At 41.2% G+C, this 17722-nt stretch overlaps 1 protein-coding gene across 1 annotated transcript in view; it reads right to left on the bottom strand.

The window, feature by feature from the left end:
* Positions 1-17722, bottom strand: part of SORCS3 (sortilin related VPS10 domain containing receptor 3) — a 588465-nt gene that overhangs the window by 16033 nt on the left and 554710 nt on the right. The window contains exons 19-21 of the mRNA XM_036828794.1: positions 15766-15952; positions 9979-10112; positions 1541-1664 (exon numbers count right to left, since the gene is read on the bottom strand). Of these exons, the coding sequence (XP_036684689.1) occupies positions 1541-1664; positions 9979-10112; positions 15766-15952 (445 nt within the window). The remainder of the gene's footprint in view (positions 1-1540; positions 1665-9978; positions 10113-15765; positions 15953-17722) is intronic.

The raw sequence follows: 17722 nt of genomic DNA on the forward strand, positions 1-17722 counted from the left end.
CATGTGGCCTCATCTCAAATTCCTTCCTCTCAGCCTGTCTCTTGACTTCTAAAACAAAGTGGCATTTGGTGACTGGAAGTAAATTTGTGCTCCTACCATTTTTGTTTGTTTTTAAAATCTTAAGGACTTCTTCTTGTAAATGAACATTATCTGAAATGCAAGAAAATTGTGAAACTCCAGAAGAAGGAGACTTTTGCTGCTATAGATGGTATCATGCAGAGGCAACAATAAAGCATTAATAAATTGGGCTAGATTAGAATGAAGCCTTTTCTTATCCTTCCCTTAGTTCCATGGATCCTGCTAGAAAAACTGCCTCAGGGGGTTAGAAAACAGGTCAAAACCCTGTATCTAGGGTGTGGGTAACATTCAGTTTCTCAGTCTGATTGGTAGGTACACAGGTCTGTCCACTTTGTGATAATTCATGAAGCTAAAACACTTATGATCTGTGCACTTCTCTGTATTTAAAAAAATTTTTTAAAATTGAAGTATAGTTGATGTACAATGTTGTGTTAATTTCTGCTGTACAGCAAAATGACTCAGTTATATACATATATACATTCTTTTTTATATTCTTTTCCATTTTGGTTTATCCTAGGAGGTTGGATATAGTTCCCTGGGTTATACAGTAGGACCCTGTTGTTTATTCATTCTAAATGTAATAGTTTGCATCTAATAACCCCAAACTCCCAGTTACATGCCAATAAAAATGTTTACTTAAAGTCTTCCAGGTGCCAGATGAGAGAGCCTGAGCCTCAAGTTTGCAGACTTGTAGGAAAAGGCACTCACCTGGGGTGAGGTGGAAGAAATACAGACTGAGTCAGAGGGTCACATACTTCACCCAGTACAACTTTCTGGAAAACCCTGGTAGAGTGGCTGTTTTTAGGGTATGTGGGAGGTTTGTGGGATGGTGGTAGAAGCACAATTTGATTTAAAAGAAATTTAATAATTAAGAGTGGTTCTCCAGGATTGAGAACAGAATGGTGGCCCTATTTACCACTCTCCTGCCTTGCTCTGTCTTTCTATTCTCAGCCTTAGTCTCAGCCTTTGCAGCCAAAGATCAGAATCTCAAACGACAAAGAAAACACATCAGTTCTGTGTAGTTCATCTCAGTGCCTAAGCTGTGAGTTCTTCAAGAGCAGGGACCATGCCTCCTCCAGCTTTTGAAATCACTGGTCCCCATCCTAACAAAGAATGGATGCCACATGTGTGTGAGAGATACCTTGGCAGGTCATCAGATCTAGATGCTTCTATGATAGTCTTTCCAGCTCAGCATTCCTTCAATTTATGATACATCTCTGTCTAATGAGACCATCAGGTTTTGATGCAGACACATCACAGAAGACAAGAAATGCCTGTCCGTGATCTGCTTCTCTAACAACCTCCGTATCTATTCAAGAGCAAGGTAAGAAGTAGGTTTGGATACCTTTTGTGGACCTACCTAATTTTCCTATGCCCTGGGGCATTTCCAAAGCAGTTGGTGATTGCTGCTATGGTGTATGGAGGAGATTGGCTGGGCAGGAAGGGGCATCACGGGGCTTACCGTGAACTGCGATGTCTTTCGTGTCCTGGATGAGGGCATTCCCTGCAGCCACCTGGACAGTGATGGTATTGGTCCCCTCTGCTAGGAACGTGAAGGAAATGCTGCTGTCCAAGGTGATGAGGGGCTAAAAGAGAGAAGCAGGAACACCGATTTAGTCCTTTATGGGATATCAGATTCCCTCTTTTCCTGTAAATCTCAGACTGTCACCAATCTGCATAGCATTTGCATATCCCCAAGGGATCCTAACTTGAAAAAGGAAAAAAAAAAATGCACAGCTTTCTAAAACTGTGATTGTATATCCAGTATCCAGGAAGAGCATTAATATACTTGAAAGGCACTGTAAAATGTTAATTCTGAGAGATGAAGATAAGACTGGGCACCCTGGATTTTGCATGTCATTCTACTCCTTCTCCTGGGGCAAAGTAGAAGCATCTTTTGTAATCTATTCCTAGTGACTCTGGGAATAGGCGATCATTTTTCTCTTTTCCTCTAATATTCCGTGTCACTTATATTTTCATCCTGTATTCCATTGGGCTGTAAGATTTTTCAGAGAAGTGACCTCATTTTATTTATTTTTGTATCAACCACCTTTGGCAAATTGTCTTACATCTAGCAGAATCCGTATGTAACTTGGATGTATGGTTATATTATTGACATTTTGTTTGGTCGTATCTGTGTTTTCCATTGCAAGGCATTTCTAACAATTTAAATAAGTTGGAAAACATATAAACATGCGTATCTGTGCTCACTTTTTAATCTTTTTTCCTTTTCTGTTTTCTTTCCTTGATCATAACAGACAGGGACTTGTCAAGGATAAAGAAAGAGAATAAGCATATTTTTTTTCTTGGGAATTAGGATCTTGATAGAAGCAGGTGCTTACTGGAGAGAAGAGAATGCAGATTCTGCAACTGAAGGGTCATTATTCAGTGATTATCTTGAAGCCAGTGCCCTCTCGAGTTATCTGGTGTTTGCAAGGTAAGACATATTAGTAGGAGGCTTCTCTAAGGCAGCTCATGAAGAGATGTCACAAGTGCAGATGAGCAGACCTCTCTCCTCTCTGTGTGTTAGGACGACAATAGGATAGAGTAATGATGTAACCAGCTGGGGATGTGTAGAGTTTCCCTTTTAAAATGTGGGTATCGGCCAGTGTTCACACAGCACACCCGTGCACCTGGACCCTGCAGAGGCTCAGAGAGGCAGCTTTCAGACAGCGTCCCTCCTGCAAGACTGAAATTCCTTTCTAGCTCAGAATTTTCAACTGGGCGTCTGAAACAATCATTTGATTTCTTGGCTTTAATATTCTATTGCTCTATTTTATGACGAGGCTGATGGCTGGAGTTGGACAGGATTAGAGATATTGCCCTAAGCTTTCTGACACCCTTTCTTCTCTGCTTGCTAAATGAAAGAAAGAAGTGAGGATAGAAAGAGTTACACTCTTTTTCTTAAGTAAGGGTAAACCCCAGAGCCCAAGCATGCTTCTCCATACTTATGGCTCTGTGTTGATATGCACCAGGGTGTGGCCTTATTAATTAAACAACAGATGAGGTACAAGTAGGTTCTGTGATGGAAATCAACTCCCATGGGCCAAGAGTGGCTGTTTAGTGTCCTGTGTTGAGAAGGAAGCTGAAGTCAAGTTGGGCTCAGCATGGCAATGTCAGCCACGGACAGAGGAAGAATGTGTGCCACTGAGTTGCCGTCTGTAGTATAACAAGAACAGAGACTTGATACTCTGGCTCTGTTACTATTTTAATGAATGACCTTGGGCAAAATGTGTCCCCACTGTGTGCCTTAGGTCTTTATCTTTTAAATTAAAGGTTTGGGTTAGAAGTTGTGAGGACTCATTCAGGAATCAGAACACATAGGATTGATGAATGGCTTTTGGCAAATTTTCTAGTTCCTACTAGTCAACTCATTATGACTTACCTGTCAGAATACCTTCAACTGCTTCAGTACCTAGGTCATATTCTTTGGAAGGAGAATGAGATACCTCTATATACCAAACACAATGGCTACATTTTCTTTAAAAATAATAATTTCAAATATTATTGAGGATGTGGAGCAACTGGAACTCTCATACATTTTTGGTGGGATGTACAATGGTGCAACGATGTAGGAAAAAGTTCAGTTTTACAAGAAATTGCGATAATTTTTTCCAAAGTAGTTGTAATATTTTATATTTATGACTTAGCAATTGAAGTCCTGGGGATTTAGTCAAGATAAAAGAAAATATCCACAAACAAAAGAAAATGTTTATAGCAGTACATTCATACTAGCCAAAAACTGAAAAGAACCTAGGAGAATTTATCAATAGGAAAATGAATAAACAAGTCATAGTATATGCATACAATGAACATAAAAGAACAAATATTGATATACACAACAGTATGGATAAGTCCCAAAACCATAAGAAATGAAAGAAGCCTTATATGAAAGAATTCACATGGTATGATTACATTTAATGAAGTTCTAGAAAAGGCAAATCTAATTCATGATGAAAAAAATAGTGATTGGTTCTGGGGGTTGGGGTGGGAATTGACGAGCGGCATGAGAGAACTTTTGGGAGTGATGCTAATACTGTATATCTTGATAGGAGTTCGGGTTACAGGTATATACCTTTGTTAGAACTCAGGAGCTACACACTTCAGATCTGTACATTTCATTGTTGATACATTTCTTACCCACCGTGGGGGAAAAAGTATAAACAAATAAAGGACTCTAGCTAATGATTTGCCACCTAAAGCATTTAGGACAAAGCATGTAAGTGCCTGAAATAAATCAAAAATTTAAGATCGGTTGATGGCTGAATAGAGGGATGGACAGATAAATAGACATGATAAAACAAGCACAGTCGATGTTAATGACAGACTACAGATGGTGGGTATGTGAATGTTCACTTCAACTTTAGTTTGTGTTTGAAGTTTTTAATAATAAAATGTTGGGAGAGAAACAAAACAAAAAAGGAATAATTGATGTTGTGGTTTTTTGTTTGTTTGTTTTTTTGATCCCATGAATTGCTCTCTCTGACCATAACTATATCACATTGTCCTTCCGTTTTGGTTACTGCCCTCAGCTATCTCTCACCTCTTCCCAGCTCTCAGCCCCAGGATACTTTTCTCCGCTAATGGTTGTCTCTTCAGGGAATCTGCACGACTACCATGTCATCTTCTTCAGCTCTCAGGGGTCTACATGGCCCCCGCTCTCCTGTCTCTGCACACTCGCCTTATCTTAGGCTTGGGTGATGGTGCTGTGCCAGCCAATGACGTCTTTCTGAGGGAGTGGAATTCCTCCTGTCCCAGCAGATTTGGTCTCCCCTCTGTCTGGCTGCTTTCCTAGCAGATCCAGGAACCAAACAAGGATGCAAGTCTGCAGGACAAGGGAATGCCATCTGAGGTGGGAGGGAGTGTGCCATCCCACCAGCCAGTCAGGGCTCTGAGCCACAGCAAACAAACTGTGTTGAATGTGAACACTTGGCCTCCAGGTAACAGGCCCCAGGCTTCCACCCTAGGGAAATGGCAGAAGCTAATTTTGTTTTCCAAATTGCTTTTGTTTTTCATCAGCTGTTGTGACATCATGGCTGATTTCACCTTCCTTGCAAAGCTGGAACACTCCACGGGATTCCTGAGTTCTTCACTGGCCACCCATGTCTAGTGCACGACACTAAATTAAATCAAGTATTTTAAGGTTCGTTTACTAACTCTATTAGGCAAGCAGACACATTTATTAAGCCAGAACTCTGTTGATCTCAGCAGATTGGCCTTTTAGAGCCCCACAAATCCAACAGGCGGCCAATTGACTTCTCCGTGTTTTGTCCAAGCTGCAGGGCCAGCCCACAGCAAGGCTCATGTCCTGCCTAGGCTGCAGGCTGCACCCCTGCCCACAGAGGATCCCTCATGTGCAACAGGTCATGTATCATCCACTAAGCCCAGCAAGACATCAACGAAGCTCTGAGTAACTAGTTAGGAGATTCCCACGTGACCAATGGATCAGGGAGCTTCAGGGAAATGTTTGGATGCAGCCTACACCAGATTCCCAATACATAGTAAGTCAAGTTAATATCGAATATTATAAAATCCCCACAATTTAAATGTATACCTTGATAAAACCTTCCATTCCTAAATTGGACAGACTATGTAATCACTACACTTGCCTCACTTAAAACCTTCAGCAGATTACATATGTGGAAAGTGCTTTACTTTATGAAGTGGAGAAGGCAAGATATATAATTGTGGATATGCTATGATGAGAACTACATGAGAGAAAAGTCTAAAATACACAAAAAGACCAAAAATAAATAAAGCAAATAGTACCTAAATATGTGTTATGACTATGGGAGTATTTTGAAAATTTATAGTTTTGGGGAAAAAAAATTCCCTCAAACACACACACACACACACACACACACACCCCTCTAAAAACTCTTCAAAAGTATCTCATTGTTGAAAATATCACTGTCCATGAATCTGGTTCTATCTTCTACTATCCTATCCTAAATCTAAGTTTCTATGACAAACTAAAACATATCCGGTTATGTCATTCAAAGCCATTTGTCATCTATCCTCCCCAGTTTTAGTTTTTTATGCAATTTCTCCCCAAATGAATCCCTCTTTCATAGTGTCTGTCTACACAGAACACAAACAGGCCCAAAGCCTTACCAGTGGGCACAAATCCCTTCCCCTCCTCTCTGGCCTCAATTCTACCACTCCTTCAATGCCAGCTTAGGACCAGCTTCATACACAACTTGCTCCAAGACCAAGAAGCCCTGCATCCATCAACCCCTAGGCTGCCTGGCTGGGCCAGTAATGTTACATTCCTATTACCATTCCTTACAGTATCTGTTTTGGGATGTTAACCTCATCTTCTTGAATAGATTGTTTCTTAAGGGCAACAAATGGAAGTTATACTGCTTTGTGTTCCTCATAAGATCTAGCACAAAATATAGGTTCTCAAGAAAGATCCACGGAGCTACTGATACAATTTCGCATCTCCCACTGATAGACTTGTAGGTATATGGGCCTATAGTTGGATTTCAGGAATGCTTGCTCTCTTCTCTTTATTCGTACATCATCACACTTGCTCACCGATCATTGTGTGTGTGTGCTCATCTTGCCTTCTCATCAGAATTGTAATCTCCTTGAAGATAGAGACAAGATTGTAAGTGCTATTCTATTCCTAAGGGCACCAAGCAGAGGGTTGGCTATAAAGTTTTGTGGAGAATCAACTGATTCTTATTGGGAGGTTGATTTAATTCAACCACCTGGGCAAACCTGTCCAATCCAATTCACCTGGTCACAACACATAGAAACAGACACACACATACACATACACATACACAGGGGATAATTTCTCCTTCATCAGTGATGTTCTGATGATTAAATAACATATATGAAGAGCCTAGTGCAAGGCCAATGCTAGAAAGAAATGCTCAAAATTCGTATTAGCTCCTTTTACAGATCGGTTTGTTCATCAAAGGTAACCACATAGCTCGACACTCAGAGCACTCACCAAGACACCCAAAGACACTCATTCATTTGCCAGGAAAATACAATGCTCACTAGATCAATTTCTGGGCACCGTGGCCACACTGATGTGTTTCTGTCATGGTGCTAGCAAAAGCACTGCAAATGTACCTCTTTTAAATGGATGGAATAACGATGCTTGAAGGTGGGAGGGAAATCTCTAGAACCATGTCAGCTTTGCCACTGAGATGTAGATGCCACTGATGCCAAGGATGAGCACAACAGTGACTGGATGTGTTCTCAGCACTCAAACGCCATTCTTTGCTTAATCCTCAACGCAGTGTTAGAGTGTAGCAGCTACCAGTCTTATTCTGACATCACAGTGGACAAAACTAAGGCACAGAGAAATTACCTGATTTGACAAAAGGCATACAGCAAGGAGAACCTGAGCCTGGACCCCAACCCAGGTTTGTCTCATTTCAAAACCACTCTGTTCCAATGCCTCTAATGTACTATCATTCTCTTGGTTCTTTGGGAAGAAAAAACCAACTAGTAAGACCTTTGAGATCTTGGGTATTTGTACAGCACTTTATGCTCAAGTTTATAGATGGAAATTCCTAACCTAAGAAGTACTTCAGGTCATCCTCAATTAAAAAAATAAAACCATAATGCCATTCTGCAATTTTAAAATTTCCCTCTCATAATATGGATTAGATAGATAGATAGATAGATAGAAAGAAAGATATTTCAAATAATAACTCAATGATGTTCATGGATTAGATATTAGTATCCTTGATTTACAGAAAACAACACTGAGCTTCAGATCAGGTGACTTGTTCAAACTAACAGATAATTGTTAGAGAAATAGAAACTAGACCCTCCAATCACTTTGTCCACTTCTCTGTTGATCAAATGTTTATTAGACACTGTCTGGTATTTCAGGCCTTAGAATAAACACCCAAAGAAAAAAATGGTGCTATAGAGAAACACTGTCTTCGGTTCCTTGTGGGCTGTTGAGTAAATCATTGGGTTCATGACAGCCAAGAACTGCCCTCCCTACACACAGCTGTCTCCCAGTAAAGATCAACAGGTGAACAAACACTAACAGAAAAGAACTCCCTGGCTGGACAGCCCAAACCTCACATCCTCAGAGGTGAAATGAACTTAAAATCTTTCTCTTTCTGATGCTCTCCTCCCAGAAGATTTTCTCTTTTTCTTTCACCACGTATGTCTGCTGGTGTTTGAAGCAGAATTTTAGGGTCTGTGACCTCCAAACAGAGTGATGCAGAGAAAGCATCCTGGGGCTGGGGGGTACATGGTAGATGGGAGTTAGGAGACCTGGGTTTAGGTCTGGCTCAACAACTAACCAGCTGTTTGACCGTAGGATGCTCATCTCACGCAAGCAGCTTCACTTCTCTAATATACTAAATGGGGAATCTCATTAACGAACCTCCTTACCTATTGTCTTGGTGAATAATAACACCAGAAATGCAAAAGCATCATAGTCTATGCTAAGAACTTGAAAGTATACAGCACAAATGATGCAAACAAGAAATTGTCCCTTGGGTCCATAAATCTAATTCAGTCTTTTATCAAACCATCCTGTCAGTTTTTATACCAAAATAGAAAGCATCCATTTAGTGAGTAAACTAGTCTGTGCCAGGGAGATACATAGTATCTTACTTAGTTTTCACAAAAATCGAGATGATGCAGGCATTATTCTCTCCAGTTTGCTGTTGAGTGAATTAAATTTAGGTCAAATCACTTGATTAAGCTCACATAACAAACATGTAGCAGTGCTAGAAACCTAACCCTTGTCTCTCTGACCCCAAGGTCCCTATTCTCTCAACTGCATCATGCTACCACCCTAGAAAAGAGCAGGATTTACAACATTGTAAATCAACTATACTTCAATAAAATTTTTTTTTTAATTTAAAATAAGAGCAGGGATGAATCATCTCCCACTCTTATCATGCAAGAGCTGAAGTTCTCTTTGGTCATCTCGTAACAAACAAACAAAACTGGCATTGTTCCATTCCTTTTTAAAAGGAATTACTACACCGGCAACTGAATATTTATTTCCCCTTTCTTTAGATATCCAGCATTTCTGAGTCTGATATATCTTTCATAAATTTTTTTTTTTAAAGTAAAGGTCTAAGATGAGCAATACCAATCACATCAAGAATGACTAAAGAAAATGCAAAGACAAAAACAGGAAGAGTGAAAAACATGAAGTCCTTAAGCTGAGGAACCCTCAGCCAAACTGCTCCCAGCTTCTGTTGTACAAGTGTGGTTACTCTTGAAAAAGCTTCAACATCACCAGTTGCCAGGAGTAGGGAGTTCTGCAAAGTCCAGAGTTTGGCCCTTAAGTCCCTTTCTTTGAGACTTGGCAACATCCAGAGTTTGGCCCTTAAGTCCCTTTCTTTGAGACTTGGCAACATCAGTACCATGCCTAAGAAGAAGAACATCAGTACCCGGCCCTAATAGAACACCTAGTAGGTCTTGCTAAAGATGCTTTATGTGCATTATTACCCCATTTGACTTTCACTGCCCTGCATTTAGATATCTAATTCACATTTCACAGATGGTGTCACTTAATTTCAGAGATGCTAAATGACTTTTCTTGATATCACAGAGCGGGTGAGTAGAAAGGCCGGGATTAGAACAAAAGGGAGCGACATCAATATTAGAAATATTGGTTAGAGGAGCAAGAACAACCAGGTTTGTGCAGATTCTCCGAGTACCCTTTCTTCCTCAGGATTATTTGAACTTTCCCTGTTATAACAATGAACTTGCTGTAGGAGGGTATGTCATATTCAATTACGTGGATTCATAGCTTCATTAAGTATCCCCTATTGCCCACATCCCCCCATGCCCCACCCCGCCGCCCCCCACCCCCCCCGCCGCAACATCAACACAGAAGTTGGAACATGGGAACGTTCAGTATAGACCTAAGCAGACACCAATCAGAAAGGGCCAAACCTTTGTACTATTGCCGAACCACCAGAAATAGGTAAGGGTCCCCAGCTGGCTGGGCCACACAACTGCACTGATGTTGACCTCCTTATTTCTTATGGCAACAAATGGAACTCGGAGATGAACGTGCTCCACAGGACCTAAGGGAATAAGAAGAACAATGTCAATGTTTCTATTCCTGGAATGAACAAACAATCACACTCCCAGATTCTTAATCTTAACCTCTATTACCATCACCTATAAGAAAACAAGGATTGCAAACTCACAGATGTTGAGAAGTATGTGTGTTTGTGTGTGTGTGTGTGTGTGTACTTGAAATGAAGTACCGCGTATAATAGGGAACTCAAATCGGGCTTCAGATTTTTTCAGTGACATCTGAATTTAATTTCCATCCGATGAGCCCAACCTCGAATGCTTATGAACCTCCAGCCCAAGGACAAAGCTAGTTTCCTGGACACTTAGTCAGTAAATAGGGAGATAAAGAGTGGTCTCTTGCATTTCTGCCGATTAGCCTGTATCGTGATTGGGGGTCAGTGCATTGCACGGAGGGCTCCGCCATGATCCTCAATTGTTAATTGGTGCCACCTTGTTCAATAATCGGCCATTGTGCCTGTCATCTGCAACACTCAGTGGGTGTCATTCAGCAGCTCGCAAGGCTGTTTTATAAAAAGGAAAAAGCCCATCTCCCTAAATTGAAGGAGAAATAAGTGCCAGGTTCCCAAATAATAATTTAAAAAGCTGCTTGCCAAAAGGTGACCAAGCTTCTATTTTTTTTTCTTCCTCGGAAAACTGATGTAAGCAGTCTCAGGTTCTAAACTAGCAAGTAAGAGAATAGATTGGAACCCACCCTATGCATACTAAGTGAGGATTTTAATTTAATTCATTTCCAAAATAACGTGATTAGAGGAAAACGCTGCTAGAAGATGTTAGTGTATCAGCGTTGCCTTTGTGGGTTAGATAGGTTATTTTTTAACTCTGTGGGATTTTCTCCCCCATCCTTACCCCTTTCTTTTTCCTTTTTGTTTTCTTTTTTTCCTACCTACTTCGTTTCCTCCCTTTCTTCCCTTCCTTATATCCTTCCCACTTAGCCAAATCCAATTAAAATCTTCTAATTATCTGTCCACACTAAGTCAGAGCACATTTTCCTGGTTTCCACCATGATAGTGTTGATGACCTAAAGTGACTTAAGATCACAGCCATAGCATGGATAGCTCTTTATCCTGCGGGCCTTGAGTTCTTCTCATGGGTGGGACATTTTCCAGGCCACCCAGCCTTCACTATTGATGTCTTGGGTTATTTTGGAGACAGCTCAGTTTAAAGGGAAGAAAACAGATGGATACTTTTCACTTCTGCTCCTGTTTAATTTTAGCTGTATGACCTTTTCCTCTATCTTACAGAACCTTGACGCTACACAGACTGTTATGCTGTCCCCTGCCTTCCTTACAGTAATAAGAACATATGAAAGTGATGCGTGGATGTTAAAGGTATCATGTAATTAATTATGTGCTGACACTGTTTCCACCACCACCACTACCACTACCACCACATCATCGCCGTTCCTGTGTATCATTGTGTAGAAGTCCCTCTTGGAAGAGTGGGCGTTCTGAGTCTCACCGGGTACCTCCTATGTCGTAAGTAAATTTATACTGGGATAAAAGGTGTTTGGACAGGGACTGATGTTTGGGTGAGGAGATTAGCCAGACTGGCTTGCCACCTCCCAGATGGTATTTTCCTGAACAATCAACAAGTGAATCTGTGTATCTACAGCATGAAAATATTCTTTGTCTACTGCTCTCTCACCTGACCCCAGACATACGGCCCCTCAAGATTTCTTTCAACAAATAATTTCAAACCTGTCACTTCAGATACACATTTGGCTGAAGGTTTAATTATTTTCAATGAGTAAATCTGTTTAATTATTTTGGTATGGTTTGACTGTTGGTGAGAATAAACACACACACACACACACACACACACACACACACGTGTGAGAAAATAGCGCCTACTTTTCATTGCTTTACTCATTTTTAGGAGTTTTTCTGGTTTATCTCTCTTTGCTGTTTGTGTGTTACTGATCATGTGGAAGAGAATGAGGTAATGGGAAGGGGGCCCTGGCCAGGTCATGTCCTAAGAGGGAGATAAGGAATCTGGGTCTTATTTTAACACCTCAGAGTTGTTCTTCATGCCCAGATTCACATCCCTCATTCTTCTCCTGCTGGGAAAGGGGACCCTTTTATGCTCAAAGTCAATGCCTCTTTTTTTTTTTTAATTGAGGTATAGTTGATTTACAATATTGTGCTAGTTCCAGGTGTACAGCCAAGTGATTCAGTTATACACATATACATATATATATATATATAAATATTCTTTTTTCCAATTATTTTCTATTATAGGTTATTACAAGATATTGAACATAGTTCCCTGTGTTACACAATAAATCCTTGCTGCTTATTTGTTTTACATACAGTGGTGTGTATCTGTTAATCCCATGTTCCTAATTTATCCCTCACCCTCTTCCCCTTTGGTAACCGTAAGTCTGTTTTCTATGTCTGTGAGTCTGTTTCTGCTCTGTAAATAAGCTCATTTGTACTATTTTTTAGATAACGCTGCTGTCTTATCTCTCTCCCTCAAAATGCATGGAGCCCATTCCCCTGGCCAGCTCATGGGAACCCTGGGCTTTTCCACAGTTCAGTGATGTCGCTATGACTCGTGGCCCTGGACAGACTTCTCAGCTTTCGGTCACTCAGAGGCTTCAGGTCAACCAGGGCTTACATTGTTGGGTACTCTGATACCCCAAAATATAAAATGAGACCTCCTTCTCCCTAAATTCATGCCAAACACAAAAGGGGTGGGGCTTCCACGAATTAGAACACCATCAAGCACGGCCACATATATGCCAGCTTCAGGACAAGTACATTTGGGTAAATATAATCTCAAGGAACAACATCAAACAGCTTTTCAGGGCAAAGAACCTGAGCCAGAAGCTCCAGACTTCAATCTACAGATAAACCATGGATCGGGGAGAAGAGAGCTGAGGGATTCAGGAGGGAACATAGCAAACTCCTAAAATCCTCACTGTCAAAGAGTGCTCTTTTTGATAAAAATCTAATAATCTGTGCGAGATTGGTTATTATGGGGGGGCTAACAACTACCTTTGTTAACTAATGGCCCAAGATGAGGCCAAGAGCAGTTTCCACTATAATAACTGGCTGGTAAATGCAGCCATGATTGATTTGGAGGGAATTATGAGCACGATAAAAGTTTCAAGGGACATTTCCTCCTTCACACACATAACCCACAGTATAAACCTGTTCCCTGCTGTTGTGTTTTTTTGTCACTGAAATACATTGGTCACTGTGCCTGGCAGGCAAGGCCCACTCTTGGCAGAATTAGGAACATGGGTGGGGCAGGTCGTTGGAAGAGAGGAAAGAAAATGTTTTTTCTTTGTCTTCATTTTTAAATGCAGCAGAAGTGTCAGATAGAAAGTGAATAGGAAGTACTTAGTAGTTACTAGAGCAGGTAACATTCATCATGTGCCAGGCTGGGTGCTAAGTGGCATTTTGCATACTGTGCAGAAAAACATTGATGGTGACCTGAGATCATCATCTTTAGAAAGACCTGTGGGCAAGATTGGCCCTTTGCTGGCATCTGGGAGTGTTTCCAGTCAACAGTGAGCTGATAAGAGTGGTTCACTCTGCCTAGACTATTTTTTTTTTTTTTTTTTTTTTTAACCAATGATAGGGTTTATCCTAAAAAAATGCTTTCCTCGGGGAGTCTGGAATTTTGGTATACCCTAGGCAGAGGATGGCTACTTGACCAGTCCCCAATAAAAGCCACGGGCACTGAGTCTCCAATGAACTTCTCTGGTAAATAGCCCTTCATATGTGTTGCTACAACTCATTGCTGGAGGAATTATGCATGTTTTATGTGACTCCATGGGGAGAGGACTCTTGGAAGTTTGCACCTAGTTTCCTCCAGACTCTGTCCCACTGGCCTTTTTCCCTCTGCTGATCTCGACGTGTCTCCTTTCAGTGTAATAAATTATAGTCTGAAGTATGACTATACGCTGAGTCTTAATGAGTCCTTCCAGCAAATCACTAAACCTGGGAGGGGATGTCTTGGGGACCCCTGACACATAAACATAATCCAATTTGATTCTCATAGCCTTGCTATAATCTAAGTATTAAAGGCGAGGAATCAGGGGTTTGTAAACACTAAGAAAGCTGACTGATAGTAGACATTTCACAAACAGGTATGATCAGAATTCAAACACAGGTCTCCCTTGCTCTAAACTTGGCTCATAAACACCTTGCACACCACCCACCTGGGTTTCTGACCTGTTGCTTCTGACACAGAATTATTATTGTTGATGTGGTGTGGTTATCTCCCCTGGGGCTATTGGTGGCCCGTTTCTCACAGTACCTTCCCTCCCTCACCAGAATGTAAACTCTGCAAGGGCAGGGCCATCTCTGTATTGTTGCCTCCCAGTGCCTAGCAGAAGGCCTTGCATATATTAAGAACTCAACAAATAGTCATTGAATAAATTAGTGAATGATTGGGTGTGTTATTTGTGTTTCCTATTTATTGTTACAAGATCCCCATGAAGCAAGGTGTCAGTTAGAATTAAGGCATTTTGAAACTGAAGTTCAGAAGACCCAGAGGAGAAATCATTTATCTCATGGTCATGTAGTGTGGCGTCTTTAAGGATATAACACATATAATCCAGGTCTTTCTCCATGCACTTCCCCCGTCACTGCTGGTCCTTATGCTACTATTGTGACCAGAATGCTAGGAGACCAGCTAGGTCACTGTTTGCCAGGGACCTTTTAAGTGTAGGTTGTTTACACAGTAGTGTTTATATCTTTACTGAGTTGTTAATTGAAAAGGTGCCCCTTGTTTTCACCTAGATTCTTTTAAAGCATCTAACTTTCATCATATGTAGCATATTACCACCCAAACTATCGTGGAGTATATAAGTAAGAACAATAGAAGTCCTTAGACCCATGAGTATCACTATAACGTATAGGAAACCAATAACGGCCCCTAACAACACTTCCTTGACCCAACATTCTAAAATCATATTAAGTTTCAGTTTATATGAATCAAGTCCCAAGATAGCAAAGGCACAAAATACTTCCAGGACTAACACACAATTCTGGAACTTCAACTGCTGTTTGGTTTGTGCCATGCAACAGCCAATAGCCATGAAATACATTCTAGGACAACAAAAATATGTTGGTGAGTTCTTAGAATTATTCACACCTGGGATAAACTTGAAGTAACCTCGGATGTAAGAATTAAGTTATTTTGTGTGTTCAGTTCTACATTCAAAACAATCTGGGCATGGGTTTCTTTAACCCTTCTTCGGCTCTTCCAACGGAGAGAACAATTTACTTTGATTTGTGCTCTCTTCACTCAGAGTAGCTTGAAAATGAACCTGTGGCTGCGAATCAGATGAGTTCCCTCTTTCTCTACGTCAGGAGTCTCCAAAGCAAAGGGAAGGGACTTTTACTTGAATGTGTTTGCATGCGCACACTTACTTACGTCAGAACAGAGTGGAGCTGAAAAGAGAGGCCAAGTGGTAATGTTATCCAAACTTTCAAAATAATCAGTCTACTTTAGTATTATGAAACTCAAACACAGATGAGGTCACATCTCAATCTTTTGATTGGGGTCATCATTTGGGGTAGTAGTCACACCAAATCTTGCTCGGCTTGGAATCCCGGGAAGTCTGAACAAAGGGAGTTGTCAACTGGGAAGAAAGTAAGAGAGGGGATGGCTCATGCTACTTACAAACCACGTGCAGGAAGAGGACAGCTGTGTCTGAGCCCAGGTTGTTCTCCGCATAGGCTGTCACCTGGAAGATCCCCGCACTCTTGTACACGTGCTTGATGCCGTCCTCAGTGGGACTGAAGTTAGCATAGGACACTGCAATCCCATCGCCAAAGTCAAGCTGGATGTTTGTCCTTTGGAGATCACCCTGCAAGGTGGAATAGCAGTTGGCCTGGGCCCATTCACATGGTCCAGCCTGACTCCTATTTGATACTTGGTCCTGTGCCTTCAGCATCACCCTTTGAGGCCCTAATCTCTCCCAGAGGGCTGAAACACCCTCGACACAATCATCAGACTCTCTCTACTGGGCACTATGAACAGGTACTATGGACCTATTGCCCCTGTATGCCCAAGCTTGGGGCAGCCTGATTTGGTTGACACCGGCAATTGTGGATAAGGTAGAGCCTCTGTGAAGCTATGAACTGGGGAAGCCAAGGGCTTCCCTGGCTCCCTCATACACATTGTTTAATAATTTCTCTCCTGTGTCGTCCTCCTCCTCATCATCGTAGTAGTAGTACTAGTAACAGCTAATACTGATGAAGTTTCTTTTCAGTTCTAAGCAATTAATCCCCTCACAACTCTATAATGTAGAGAGTATTACTGGACCCATTTCTAAAATGGGGACAAAAATAAATTAAGTAATTAGATCAAAGTCTTTGCAGCCAATACTGGAAGAGCCAAGTTTTGAACCCAGGCAGTCTGGTGTCAATACTTTCAACCACCATGCTATAAGTATAATTGTCTAAAATTTTTTTAGAATTTATTATTAGGTTCCAAGCATTATGCTAATCACATATTATATAATACCATCTTTATAGTAACTCTATGAGATAGGATGATTATTTCCATTCTACAGATGAATACTGCATACCAGCTGAAACTACACCTGTGCTCTGTTGACCTTGGGTTTCCCTAAACCTGCCTAAGCTCCCTCTTCCCTAAAGCTTTTTTTGACCATCTCAGCTCACAGATATTTCTGCCTCTTGGGACGCTAAGAGCCCCTGGGTACTGCCTGAGGAGGTGATGGCAGTGGTTCAGTTGAGTGCATCTTACCATCCCAAGTTGATCCTTAGCTTATTAAGGGCTGATATTGAACCCCATCCTTTCTTGTCCTTCTCCCCACTATATTGGGCCAACACTCTGGATAAATTCAATTGAACCTGACCATAAGATAAGGATCCTGGATGAAAAAGAAGAGTCGGGTCTCTCTACTTATTAACAAAGATGGTTGATGGAATAAAGAGAGAAATACATCATTTTGGAATTATCTGCCCAGTGAATGTGCATTCATCACAGTTTGACTTTCTGTCTCTTCCCCCGTGGCAACCCAGATGTAAAATATTGATAGGTGCTACCTTGCCCCCCACACAATGTCAACTACCCTTGAGTTTATGAATATAAATTAAAGTGGAAATGAACTGAAGGCAATTCAAATGGATAAGATCATGGCTCTTCACATCTATTCAAGAGAAGTTTTTATAGAGCTGGTCCTGGAAACTCCCTAGTGGGAATGTGATAATGACCTCCTCTGAATATTAAATTTCTTTAATTCAAGCACCCATTGTGGATGAAGCCTAAAGAATCTGTCAGCCCAGGATAAGGAACCCTCACCATCCTGTCCAGTGTGGGCCAGACTTTAAAGGTCTCTAAAGTATTCAGAGTTAGGGGAAAAACTCCTGGCCTGCTTTGGTCTCCTTCCAAGCTCTCAAGAGCACACAGTAATTTGCATTTAAATTTAGATGGCTTTGTAAATCAGGCAAGTTTTCTTGCCTCAGCACCTCAGAAAGGAGTGCCTGAAAAATTCCCTGGTTTGGAAACAGATGAAACAACTCATATAGGAAGCAAGAAGCATACAGCAGAGCTATTTCTACCCTAGAATGAACGAACGCAGTCTGATTTTACTGCCCAGATTGCAGAA

Source organism: Balaenoptera musculus, chromosome 16 (assembly GCF_009873245.2).
Source record: "Balaenoptera musculus isolate JJ_BM4_2016_0621 chromosome 16, mBalMus1.pri.v3, whole genome shotgun sequence".
NCBI classification, from domain to species: Eukaryota; Metazoa; Chordata; class Mammalia; order Artiodactyla; family Balaenopteridae; genus Balaenoptera; species Balaenoptera musculus.